We start from the raw sequence: 13,868 nt of genomic DNA on the forward strand, positions 1-13,868 counted from the left end.
TTATCAAAATTTTGATGTGAAATATAATCTAAATGCTAGTCAACAATATATACACACCATAAGATTGTAAGACATGTTTTATATGTAACTAGCAGTACCCAGCCATTCATTGCTGTGGCTCATCCCTGTGATTCCCCCCGTCCGTCCCGACCCATGAACCGTCCCGAACCTGTCCTGTCCCCAACCCCAGGGCAGGTGAGTCCCCACCTCCACTCAGCTCAGTCTGCAGTTTTGCTCTTGTGGAGCAGGGGTTGGCTGCAAACCTGAGCTGAGCTGTTTTGGAGAGGGAAGATTTTCTAGCTGCAGTACCAGTGGAGTCACTGCTAGAGGACGATGTTTTGCAAGTTCTCCTGATCCTGTTTCCCCCAAAAATCATGTTTTTACCTGTGACAAGTGTGATATCAGTATAATCTAAGGTTATGGAAACACTCGGGTATTGGAATGGAATGTTGTGTCCAAATTTGAACATAATTGGTCAAGTGGTTTCAGAGAAAAGTAGAATATAACAAACATGGACAGCTTACATTTTTATATATATAGATGCATTTCATTACTGCTGCATAAATTAGAGGACTCTATGAAGCATATTAAGGGCAATAATATAAGTAGTCAGAAAATATTAGAAATTATAAATGAAGACACTTTAACATAATCAGTGATACCAGCCAACTCTGTGAAGTCTAAATAAAGGTAAAGGGACCCCTGACCATTAGGTCCAGTTGTGACGGACTCTGGGGTTGCGGCGCCCATCTCGCATTATTGGCCGAGGGAGCTGGTGTATAGCTTCCAGGTCATGTGGCCAACATGACAAAGGCACGCTTCTGGCGAACCAGAGCAGCACACAGAAACACCGTTTACCTTCCTGCTGTAGCGGTACCTATTTATCTACTTGCACTTTGATGTGCTTTCGAACTGCTAGGTTGGCAGGAGGAAGTCTAAATATAGTAATGTGTTGTAATTTCCTAGATTGCAGTCTCTGCAAATTAGAAAACCAACAAGGAACCACACAGGACACCATTAATACGATTTCCATTACATCTATGTTTTCTATGTAGATAGAAATATAAAATCTGTTAAACTGATTATTTCAGGGAGGGGTGCTGGTTTCTGGATTCTAGTGGTCTCTTTCAAGTTGAGTCCTTCATGTGGTCACCCACCAGGTGCTCTGGAAGCTACATTTGGTCTAAAACAGAGCTATTTCTCAACTGAGGCCTGTAAGGCCATGGGAATAAAGCAGTAACTGTAAAAAAATTAATAAGCCCCGAACTCAAGAGCAAGTCCTAATACTGCAAATTCCAGCAATGTCTGTCTCTTAAACAGACTTTGTGCCACAAAATTGGGTTCACAGTAAATACTGTAGATAAGGGAGGAGGTTCAGAAAAGCCCTTTCAGTCCCCCTACTGGCCCACTGCTGTACAATAATAACAACAATAATTTATTACTTATATAATGCCCATCTGACAGTTCTGCAGTGTATCCAGTAGTTTCTGGCACCACCCACTTTTGAAGGTAACTTACAGCCCCAGAAAAAGAGAAAACAAGGTATGTCAAATTAACAATGAGTCTTGGGGATCCTAGACCCTGGCACCTCCAGCCAATTCCTAGCAATTTATGTAGAGCATAAAGCCAGTGCTCCTGTTCTCAGCTCCTCCCTGAGAATAGAGCAGATTCCTAACTTTACCAACTCTTTGGTCTTAGATCTCCAATAGTACCATGAAACCCAAAGTGATCTAGGCATATGATAATTCCTGAATCCTGAGACTGGAAAACCCACAAAAACTCCACTAGTTTGATTGTGAAACTTCTTTAAGATCCAATAAAAAATAATCAACACAAAAGTAGCCCGATGATCCCAAATTCTACTTACTTCTTTTCTACTTACTAATGCTGTCCGTCTAGTTACAAGTTGTAAGAGCTCGTGGCCAACTTCTCTGAGCAGTGCATAGGAAGACCTGGTCTGCCCCTCCCCCCCCCTGGTGGGAGGGACAAAGCTGCAATGAGAGCTCAGTTTTTAAAAGCTCTCTCCCCAATCCTTGGAAGGAGTGGCCTGTAGCTCAGGTATGTCTCATTTTCCAGGTAGGCATCCTGGGGCTTTAAATACTTGGCAGGAGATACCTGAGATACATGATTGTTTGGGCTTATTATAGGAAATGGTGGGAGCATCTACATTTCCTATGATCGCCATCAACACACACACATGGGCAGTTTATCTGCAACTACAACACACTTTACTAATTAAACCATAGTTTTCACTACCGTTATTTATTTTCATTCCATTTATTAATCATTTCCTGTAAAATCTTAAACCGATCTAACAATTAAAACAATTTCATATAAAAATGCTTAACTACATTTTCCATAGTTTTGCATTCAGCATATTAATGTTTCTAAAGAAGGTGAGTATACATGTGGGTCTGCTTAACTTGGTAATTGGAAACAATTTCCACGCTATTCACACACACCCCAAATAAGATTTTATTTAAACTGCACAATACGCTGCCAGATTTAGACAACAGATTCAGGCTATGTTGACCACAAATGCTCAAAAAAGGATTCTAACACTTCCATATCATGATCCAATATTAATTCAAGAAAAATAATTCAACAAAAGAATGACTGCCAAAAGACCCTGTAAATAAAAAATGTGCTATATGTGAATATACAAGGGAGGGGTTGTAAAATGCCACACAGTCATACCATGCCACCAAGGATTCAGTCCTGCTGACATTTCACTGTAACGTAACTACATCATGCAACACCAGTGGTGGTCACCTGTACAATGTAACACTAATAACCTCAAGAATCAGCCTGGACAGTACTAAACTGTCAGAAGAGTGATGTAGCTGCTCTAGTTTTGCCAAGAAATGAAGGCACACTTTCAAGAGTTACATGAGACGCTGCAGGCTACACTAAGGAATGTTATTTTGCAGCAGTAGTTGTGCTTATATTTGTCCCCTAGAGGAGAAATGTACCGTAATGCATAACAAAGGGAATATATATCTCCTACATACAGTGAATGTGAGCCAATGATGATGTACTGGGCCATGACCATGCATTTGGAGATCTGCATCTCTTGCCTCCACATTCTGGTTTCATCAAAATATAATACCAAATCATGGTTTGGTGCTAAATCAGGGGTCAGCAACCTGAGGCCCATGGGCCACAAGCGGCCCACGGGGGTCGTTTAACCGGTCCACAAGCCGCCCCCAAACTGAGCCGCCCGCTTGCTGAGTCCCCACATGCTGCACTAAATCGGCACAGCATGGCGCAGGGACTTGCTTCCGTGTTGCCGGAAATCCCATCTGTGCAAACACAGATGGTGGAAATTCTGTCTGCGCAGATGCCGGAAACTGCAGGCAGGCGCGCTCATGAGCGCGCACGATCTAGCCCACAGAGGGATCTCCGCTGGAGTGAACCGGCCCAGGCGAGGTAAACCTTGCTGACCCTTGCGCTAAACAAATCATCATAGAATGAGCCACATGCTTCCACGCTCCCTTCCTCCCATGCATACTGCATTTTTCTCCCCAACTTCCTGCTCCAAAGCATGGCTTGCTGATTTGAATGGAAGGGGAACCTATGTTTTGCCACAATCCATGGAGGCCATGAGGGAATGACAAGGCAGAAGGAAGAGAAAACCAGAGGCTTCTTCATATAGTGCCAAAATCATGGTATGCAGGTGCATGGCTAGGTATTTAAAAGACAGTTTGTAAAAGTATGAACTTTAACTGAACTATCTCCCTTTTGGACAAGATGAACTTGAGCAGAACTAATTCACTTTTGAAACAAGCACTGTATTAAACAAATCAGTGCTACACAAGGATTTAGTTATACCAATAATATATTTCTGTAACACTCTCCACAAAGCACTTTTACAAGATACTATCATGCTGAACATTTAGGCTATAATTTTTTTCTTTTGCATTAGTACTATCAAGTATTTTCTGCAACCAAAAACCAAAGCTGAATTTCTTAAACATAATTACTCCATAAGCATATTTTAAACATTAAATACCGATAAAACGATGGGAAGGTTGGAAATTAGAGTGCCTTATCGTTTAAAATAATCCTGCTTTGCTGCCACAGAAACACTGCTCACATATAATAACATAGCAAGTTTCAATAATATACCGTACATAGCTCCCTCTACCAATTCAACTACCCAGAGTTGTAATTATGTAACAGCCACTTCATGTTGCTTAACATACACAAGGCAAGTATTTTCCCCCACTTGGCAAGATACGGAACTGAAACTCACATCAGTTAAAGGCAAATGTGAAATGCAAATATGCAAGTACAGATCTATGATCCAAGACAACAAGACCATAACTTATTTCCAGGTAATCTTTTAAAATACTATGCATTATTTACTCTATTGCACTTGCACATTTAAACTGAAACTGCATTGGTACCCTTTACTCTGGATTCAGTCCTATTTATTTACAGAACATAAGTAAACTTGGTTTTAATATGCCAGAAAGAGAACCAGTGTTTATTAAAAATTCAGAGTATTTGCTACCTTCTCTTGTCATTTAAAAATTGTTTCCAGTACTGATGTGGGATGTACTGGACAACAATCAACAACGTGACAATCAACACAAAGCTAATGAACATAATTAAAAATGGAACTGTCATTACACCTCTATCTCTGTGAATCTGGCCTAGGATATCCACACTGTTCAAAATTAGCTTCTAAGGCTGCAATACTAAGCACACTTACTAGGAAGTAAACACCTTCGTACTTAGTGAAACTTACTTCAGAATAATATGCAAATGATGTAGTTGCAAAAGTGATAAGGCTTAATCCTTAACTGACATAACACTTTACTAATGAAACTGCATTTAATTATTTTATTCCTTGGAAACTTTTTACATAAAACTGTCACATAGTGACATGATTGCCTTGTAAATAGGCCTACAAGAATTACTAGCCTACTTTTTTTACTAGTCTGCTAAGAGGCTAGTAGCCTGTATTTCTACATTCATTACAGAGGAGTGGAACCCTATTTTCCATGACGGCATAGAACCGAGGACTACTAACAGTGACTAGTTTTAAAAATGCTTTTTACCACGCAGGCCAGCAGAAAAGGAATGTGCTTCCCTTCCTCAATGGCCAGACAAAAACCAAGTTGATTGGTGGAGAAAGGTTTAGAAAAGCCATTCCTTTTCTGCCGGACCACTCATTCATAAGTACAGTGGAACCTCTACTTACGAATTTAATCCGTTCCGAATGCACATTCGTAAGTAGAAACATTCGTAAGTCGAAACGATGTTTCCCATAGGAATGCATTGGGAATGGATTAATTCGTTCCGGAGCCTAGGAAAAATACACTTTTAGAGACTTTGAAGACTTTTAAGGCATGGAACCTGCACAGCAACATTACCTTGCAATGCAGGGAGCGCGGGCTGCGGCGGCGAGGCTGCGGGAGACCGCTTAGTGGTGGCGGTGGGGGCCTGATCCAGCTGTAGGCCGGCTAGTGGCGACGGCGGGGCCCAATTCGGCTGTGGGCCGAGCGTTAGAGGCGGTGGGAGTGGCGGCGGGGTCCGATCCGGCCATGGGCCGAGCTCCAGAGGCGGCGCGAGGCCTCTGGGAGCGAAGGCGGGGCCCGATCCGGCCATGGGCCGAGCTCGAGAGGCGGCGTGAGGCCGCTGTGAGCGGAGGCGGGGCCCGATCCGGCCATGGGCCGAGCTCCAGAGGCGGCGCGGGGCCGCTGTGAGTGGAGGCGGAGCCCAATCCGGCCGTGGGCCGAGCTCCAGAGGCGGTGCGAGGCCGCTGTGAGCTGAGGCGGGGCCTGATCTGGCCGTGGGCCGATCGCCAGAGGCCGCTATTGGTGGCGGCGGGGCCCGATCCAGCCTTCGGATGTCAAAGAAAGTGCACCCCAATTAGTATCGTTCGTAAGTAGAATTTTTCGTAAGTAGGGTTATTCGTAAGTCGAGGTACCACTGTATGGAATTCCTTGTCACTTACCTGACCTATCAGACAAGCAGATAAATACAAGTATCTGTTTCAAGCATGAGGGTTAGCCAGAATGTATGCTATTGGCCTGCTGCACAACTGGAAGTTATGAACCCAGGAGAGATAGAAAAACTGCTCAGTGTCCTCAATGTAGATGCATGTATTTTTCTACCACCGCATCTGCAGTTAGATATACATGGAGCAGTATGTGTGCAGATGTGAATGCATATACATGGATATATGTTCTCGAAGAGCTGGCATGCAAAATTGGGTCCAAATAGCAAGACTGCATAAATTAGCCTCACAGCCACCAATCTACAAACAAGCCCTGCAGACCAGAGCCAGCCAGAGCCTTTTCATTAATCAAGTGACTCTGCCTGTCATTTTTACCAGCGCTGCCTCTTAGCCAGTACAGGGTAGGGAATAACCAATGTGACCATGCTAAAGAATGAAAGAAACATCTTTCTCTTTTCTTGCCAGTAACAAAACTATGATTTTATCAGTGATCTGACACAAATGGAAAATTTCAAAATTATTTAAAGGGAAAAAAACCTAAAACTGTCATAGTATTGAGAAGACAGTGACTAGACAATTAGAGAGAAAAGGTGTGCTGTTTGTCTTATAGTGGCACATATGGGTAAACCCAAGGCTAATGGCATAGTATTTGGTTTCTGCAAGTTATACCCACTGCATCACTATCTAGGATAGGTCAAACCAATACCTATGCTACAATGGTTGGGAATTTCTGGCTGTGGGCCAATACTGGCCCTTCAGAGGGTCCAGTCTGGCCTATATAGTACTTTGTCCAAAAACATGCCCAGCTTATATGACTCTGATGGGCTCTGATGATGTCAGTTGTTGGCCAATGGGAAGATTGGGGTTTAATTCTGCACTGACCTGTGTGCCTGTTCCCAGCAGCCAAACTAAGCAAAATTGGCCCATGTGGTGGTTAAATCCTGCTCAGTTTAGCCACATGGGCCACTTCTCTTGCTGGCCAAAGCAGCAGGATTTAACCCCTGCTCATCCTCATTAAATCCTGGTCAGATCCCTACAAAACCAAACTACTTGCTTACTACTGGCAAGCCAAGTGATCCCCACACCTTATATTTGTGCAACTGGTTCTTCCTGCTTAAGTGCAGAACCTTTTATTTGTCCCTACTGAAATTCATTTTGTAAATTTGGGCCCAGTTCTCCAATCTGTTATGGTCATCTTGATCCTAATTCTGTCTTCTGCAGCATTAGCTACTCCTCCCAACTTGGTGCCATCTGCAAATTTTATGAGCATCCCCTCAATTCCTCCATCCAAGTCGTTTATAAAGATGTTGAACAACAAAGGGCCCATAACAGAACCCTGTGGAACCACACCTGTCATTTTTCTCCAGGATGATGAGGAACCACCAATGAGCACTTTTTGTGTTTGGTCACTCAAGCAGTTACCTGATCCAGCGCAAATTTTACCAGCTTCTCTGCAAGAATACTGTCAAGACTTTGTCAGAAACCTTACTGAAATCAAGATACTGTAGACTACGGCCACAGCATTCCCTTTAGCATGCTGCTATGGTATCCACCTGAGCCACAGGTTCTAGCCATTACAGCGCAGCAAATGCAAAAAGGTAATTTGGCTTAAATGAGACACCTGGTATATAGAATGGTGCATATTTAAGTTATTGTTATTCACCAGTGTCACATTTAAAACAAGTCTAATTCTCCTCTGACTTGTAAAAAAAGTATTGTATGGGGCTTCCAACAAATACCAAAATACATTAAAATATCACAGATTAAAAACTTCCCTAAACAGGGCTGCCTTTAGGTGTTTTCTAAATATCAGGTAGTTGTTTATCTTCTTGACCTCCGATGGGAGGGCGTTCCACAGGGCAGGCGCAGCTACCGAAAAGGCCCTCTGCCTGGTTCCCTGTAGCTTTGCTTCTTGCAGTGAGGGAACCGCCAGAAGCCCCTCGGCACTGGATCTCAGTGTCCGGGCTGAACGATGGGGGTGGAGACGCTCCTTCAGGTATACAGGACCGAGGCCGTTTAGGGCTTTAAAGGTCAGCACCAACACTTTGAATTGTGCTCGGAAACGTACTGGGAGCCAATGTAGGTCTCTTAGGACCGGTGTTATGTGGTCTCGGCGGCCACTCCCAGTCACCAGTCTAGCTGCCGCATTCTGGATTAATTGCAGTTTCCAGGTCACCTTCAAAGGTATCCCCACGTAGAGCGCATTGCAGTAGTCCAAGCAGGAGATAACTAGAGCATGCACCACTCTGGTGAGACAGTCTGCGGGCAGGTAGGGTCTCCACCTGCATACCAGATGGAGCTGATAGACAGCCGCCCTGGACACAGAATTAACCTGTGGCTCCAAGGTCCAAAATGACCCCCAAGTCCAAAATGACTCCCAAGCTGCGCACCTGGTCCTTCAGGGGCACAGTGACCCCATTCAGGACCAGGGAGTCCCCCACACCCACCCGCCCACACCCTGTCCCCCAAAAACAGTACTTCTATCTTGTCAGGATTCAACCTCAATTTGTTAGCCGCCAAGTTATATAAAAGGTACTGTCCTTAACCTGGCATTCAAAGAGATAATTAACATGTTAAAGTTTAAAAACAGATTCAGATTCAGGAACTGGAGATGACTACAGTTAACACTTTAAAGAACTTCAAGTAACTAACTATAGGACAAGTCACCAATTCATCTTGTTTGTGCAACCAGCTAAAATTCTGTAGGGCAGGGATGTCCAACAGGTTGATCGCTGGCATATCCCCAGGAGGTTTTTGGCTCCCTTTCATTAGCGGTGATAAAATCTGGCCCCGCCCCCTCAGCCCACCCTCCATTGTTGCATGATCTCCAGAACGACAGACTAAGTTTGATCATTTCCTTAGCAATCTTTTGGTGAGAGACTTTCCCCCTTTCTCCCTAAAATAGCTCAACACCTTTGCTGTGAACCCCTAAAAAAACGGAACGTTCCTCCCCCCAAAAGTCAACAACTTTGACCTGAACCCCTAGAAAAGGCACTTTCCTCCCTAAAAAAAACCCTCAACAGCTTCAACCTGAACCCCCCCCCAAGGGGTAGATCACTGCCAGTTTTTTATTCTGTGAGTAGATCGCAGTCTCTTAGGAGCTGGCCGTCCCTGCTATAGGGCATGGCTACAAACAGAAATCACACCTCAGAGTTTAAAAGAAATCATGTGAAAGTGCCAAACCTTATGTAAATTCCATACATGCAAAGTGGTATTCTAAAGAATACAGTACATATGGATTTCAAGAAGAATTTAAAATTCCACTCACTGGAAGCTCCTAAGGAAGGCTAAGGATTATAAGATGCCTTCTGATCTCTATTGGATGTATTGCATTATAAAAGACAGAAAACAAAGGGTGCAAGCAAGTGGACAGCTCATACAAAAGATTCAAAACAGTCCAGGATCTTGTAAGAACCACTAGAGCCAATGCTTTAAAAACGTATTCACTGATCCAACAACATGAGCAAACAAGCTGAGGTGTCCAGCTCTCTGAAGTACAAAACATTAGAACATAAAATCCAAAGCAAACTGAAATACTCCAGCTCTTTTCAACTTAGAAAAAAGTATAAGAAAATAGCAACTGAGCATATAATTCAACTACACATAGGCTAACATTTTCTGAACTGTAAATTAGGAGACAGGTCTTGAGGCCAGAAACAGGCCACAATGCTAAACACTCTTACTTGTAAATAAGCCCCAACTGGACTTACTTCAGAGTAAACTTTAAAGTATTGCACTGCAAAAATGACAATTCAGGGTGCTATTTTAAAAATTAAGATAAATTAACAGGAAAGATGTCAAACAGCCAGCAATAATGTATCTATGACAGTCCAAATTTAGCAAAATTGTAATGTCTTGTTTATTATCTTCCTTGTGAGATACTGCCGGGCACTTTTCGAAGGGAGTACAGTAATAGCAAATCTGTTTATAGTTCAGTTGCCAAGTAATTTGGATTTCAGGAGCCGAGCCAAGTGCAGGAGCAAAATTGTTTGACAGCACAATCCTATGAATACCTACTCAGAATTAAATCATAGAGTACAATGGGACTTACCTAGATAAACATTAGAGACTAGATCTTTGTTTTCCCTCTTTTCCACATGAAAGCATTTTCTTAGGAATAACTTTTAGCTGGTTGCACACTTATAAAGAAAAGATATTAGAATGCTACCATATATTACACTTCTACATCCACCTTATCAAACCCATTTTTTCTGTCCTAGTGCATTAGTTTGCTACTGCCCAACCCATTCCCTTGCCTTTTTGCCACTTTAAGCTCACCTAACTTTTAAATCTATGGATCAATATTTTGTAACAGATTTCAAAGTGTTTTTTTTAAAGTCACAACTTCAAATGTCAGTTCAAATTCTCCTACTGCTTAATAGGACTTCTACAGACTACAGTGGTACCTCGGGTTAAGAACTTAATTCGTTCTGGAGGTCCGTTCTTAACCTGAAACTGTTCTTAACCTGAGGTACCACTTTAGCTAATGGGGCCTCCCGCTGCTGCTATGCCGCCGCAGAGCAATTTCTGTTCTCATCCTGTAGCAAAGTTCTTAACCCAAGGTACTAATTCTGGGTTAGCAGAGTCTGTAACCTGAAGTGTCTGTAACCTGAAGAGTCTGTAACCCGAGGTACCACTGTATTCCAGCAATGTTCTCTTTAACAGAACCAAAAGACTGATTACATAACTATTTCGCTGCTGTAGGCTTAGGAATTTGGAAATAATTCAGAAAAAAAATAAATGCTTTGTTCACCATACTCACAGAAATATAGCAACAATAGAAGCTTACAGTATTTCCTTATTTGGTTTTGCGGTTTTCAGAATTAAAACACTGATGCTTACATTTGCAGCAATGCACCCGGATATTGTCAGGCTCCTCCGTAAAACACTTAAATCTATAATAGCCCCACTGTCACGGAACACACGGAATCTATTCAGAGACTAATACAGAACCACATGTGCACCTGCAACGGCTGGCAGGTGCACTTTGTAGGCGGAGAACCAGCCTAGTTTCTAATGTGAACAATGCATCCGCAGACCTTCTCTCTGTGTTATCTGTCTCCTTTAAAAACAAGAGCTATTTGAAAAACAAACAAACCCGAGAGGGAGTACTGTATATGTCTCTCTGATCAGGGCACGATCTGAAGCATGAACCATGTCCCTTTAAATTAGCTTCCCTTCGGAAGCCAGCAGAGGGAGATGAGGCTGTCTCGCCAGCTCCATCGTGACTCTGTTTTTGTTAAATGGGGGGTATTTAAATGTCCTGTTGTCAATCAAAGCGCACTTCCCCTCCGCAGCCGCGGCAGCAGCCGGGGAAGCTCGGACAAATATTATCCCAGATCGATGCCCCTTCCTCCGAACTTCAGCCGCCATCCAGCCTCCGGCCAGCTGGGAGATCAAAGGGCGGCCGAAAGAGAGCCACTCGCGCCGCCGCGGCAGCCCCGAAACTTGCTCCTTTGTTTAAATGCCCATGGATACCCACCCAGCCACCCCACCTCTTCCCTTCGCAGCCGAGGGGAGGCTGCAGCTAGTGCCGCTGCGCCGGCATGGCCTCCTCCTCGAAGCTCGCACTTTCCAAACATAATTGACCCAACCTCCCTGTGCAAAGGGGAAAAGAAAAAAGAAGGAAGGAGGAAAACACAACCCGGACACTCATGCGAGCGCAACGTCAGAAAAGCGCCCGCGAGGCGCACGCAACTCTCTAGCCGGGGGAAGCACGAGCCCTGGAAGCGGACGGGACAACGAGATGAACACGCATAAAAACACGCACGCACACACACAAAAAGGCATCTCAGCCGCGACGCGCTTCGAACAATGCGAATAATAATAAAAGCAACTCAACTTTCCGGGCACCTCTCGTTCCGCCAAACTCCTCAGAAGAGCCCCTCAACCTCGGCCAGGGAGTCCCTTATATAACACTGTTTGGAGAAGGGAGTGGGGGAGAGAGAGAAGGGAACCTAGGAGCGCCGGCGGCTGCCCAACGCCGCTTCCTGGTACGCCGAAAAGCACCATTCACACATCTCTCCCCCAGACACGCATCGCGGCGCGCACATACCGCCTCTCTCTCCCAGCCTCATTGTCCTTCTGTTTGTTTCGCCCCCCCCGGCCGCCCCCTTCCCTCACGGCCCTCAGGGTCTCCCCCCCCCGAATAATGGACCCCCCCTGTCTCACACACTTCACTGTTTTGTTGTTGTTTTCCCGTGAGGAGACCCGTGAGGAGACCGGGGGCCCCCTCCTCCTCCTCCCTGCACCCTCGCGTGTTTTACCTGCCATGGAACCAGTCCTTGCATATGTCGCACTCGATCATGAAGCGGCTCACATCGTAGGGCTCCCGGCACACGCAGTACACGGGGGTCGTCGCCGTTGTTGTTGTTGTTGCTGCCGTTGTTGCCGTAGCCGCCGCCGCCCCGGCCATCTTTAAAGAACTCGTTCGCTCGCTTACTCTCTCGCCCGGCTGGCTGGCTGGCTGACTTGACTGACTAAGCCGCCCTGCTCTCCACCTCCTCCCTCGCGAAACCTTCGCCTCCTCCTCCCCCCACACCGCCAGCCCCAACCAACAGCCGCCGCCGCCGCCAGCCCAGCCAGCCAGCAGCCAGCCAGTCAGTCGGCAGCACCAATAACAACAGCGCGCGTGCTAGGCTCCCGTATCTAGAGGGAGAGGGGAAGAGAGAGAGCGCGCGCGTTAGGCTCCCACATTGGGCGCGCGGCCGATACCCCTCCCTCCCTCCCTCGAGAGCGGACAAACGGCAAGGGCGCGCGGCGGAGAGGGACAGTCACGTAAGGTACATCGCCGAGCATGCGCCATAAAGAGGAGGAAGTGAAGGGCGGCAGGAGGGGCGGGGTGTGTATGTTGTGTGTGTGTGTGTGGAGAGAGCGGAACCGTCGGCAGGAAACAAGAAGGCATGGAATTCTCAAGACGCGTCAATCCTCACAAAAGGGATAAAAGTTCTCCCTCGCCGGAAGCCCGCCCGCCCCGCCTCCCAGTCTCACTCTGAATTGACAATGAGAGAGGGAGAAGCACGTGCCGCCACACATCCTTCTCCGCTTTCCCTCACGCATACATCTCTCTCTTCTCCCCCTCCCCTCTTTTTTGTAGGCGGGGCTCGAGAACAGCGAGCGGATGAAGTCACAGGCACACGTTGGCCCCGCCCCTTTTCACTCTTCCCCCGCCCTCCCGGCACCGTCATGTGCTTGGGGAAGGAAGGTGCCGCGAGGACACTGTGGAGGTGTGTGGGGTTTTTTGTTTTTTTGTTTCTTCTCCCCCTCCCTCCCTCCCTCCCTCGAACGCTCGTCGGGCCGCGCACCACGCTCGCTCACTCTTATGCAACCGAAGGAGAGCGGCTGAAGTCAGAACCTTACGGAAATGGCCGAAGTTGGCCTGAAGCGCTTGACTTTGTTTCTTCGGAGTTCGGGGCGGGGCTGGAGCCGTGACAGCGGCTGCAGCGGCAGCGCCTTAACCTTGAACACCCTCACGGGGTTCTGCCAAAAGCCAGGCGGGGAATACAGTAATTAAAATGTGCGCGGAGTCCCGCTGCGTTCCTGTATGCGTGCGTGTTTATACGCACGTGTGTATGGACGTGCACGTGCATTTATGGGCAGGGAAAGTACCAGTAGCAGCGTTATAGGCGTGCTGCAGCCATCCTTCCATTAAAAACACTCGCATATATTTTTTTTGCACGCGGTTTTTAAAAAGTTATTTATTAACACTTGCTCTGAATGGTCTCCTACAGCTTGCATATCGTTCTCCCGCGATGCGCCGGTTAACATATCGACAGAGTTTTGCAAATGCTTCTGTGCAGGCCAGAGTGATCAGCGGGACAGTTAGAGTTAATATATCTGTCGTGGACCCTGATTTCAAATTTCCACTGTGGGCACAGATCTAGATACACATCACTTGTCA

The 13,868-nt window shown here is 45.9% G+C and overlaps 1 protein-coding gene across 2 annotated transcripts in view; it reads right to left on the bottom strand.

Annotated features, from left to right (window-relative positions):
• KDM7A (lysine demethylase 7A) overlaps positions 1-12,626 on the bottom strand; it is a 49,334-nt gene extending 36,708 nt beyond the window's left edge. For both annotated transcript variants that reach the window (XM_035126578.3, XM_035126577.3), the window contains exon 1: positions 12,235-12,626. In XM_035126578.3, coding sequence (XP_034982469.1) covers positions 12,235-12,383 — 149 coding nt within the window. In that variant the 5' untranslated portion in view covers positions 12,384-12,626. The remainder of the gene's footprint in view (positions 1-12,234) is intronic.
• Between the last annotated feature and the right edge of the window lie 1,242 nt (positions 12,627-13,868).

This window comes from Zootoca vivipara, chromosome 9, assembly GCF_965207765.1.
Source record: "Zootoca vivipara chromosome 9, rZooViv2.hap1.1, whole genome shotgun sequence".
Classification (NCBI taxonomy): Eukaryota; Metazoa; Chordata; class Lepidosauria; order Squamata; family Lacertidae; genus Zootoca; species Zootoca vivipara.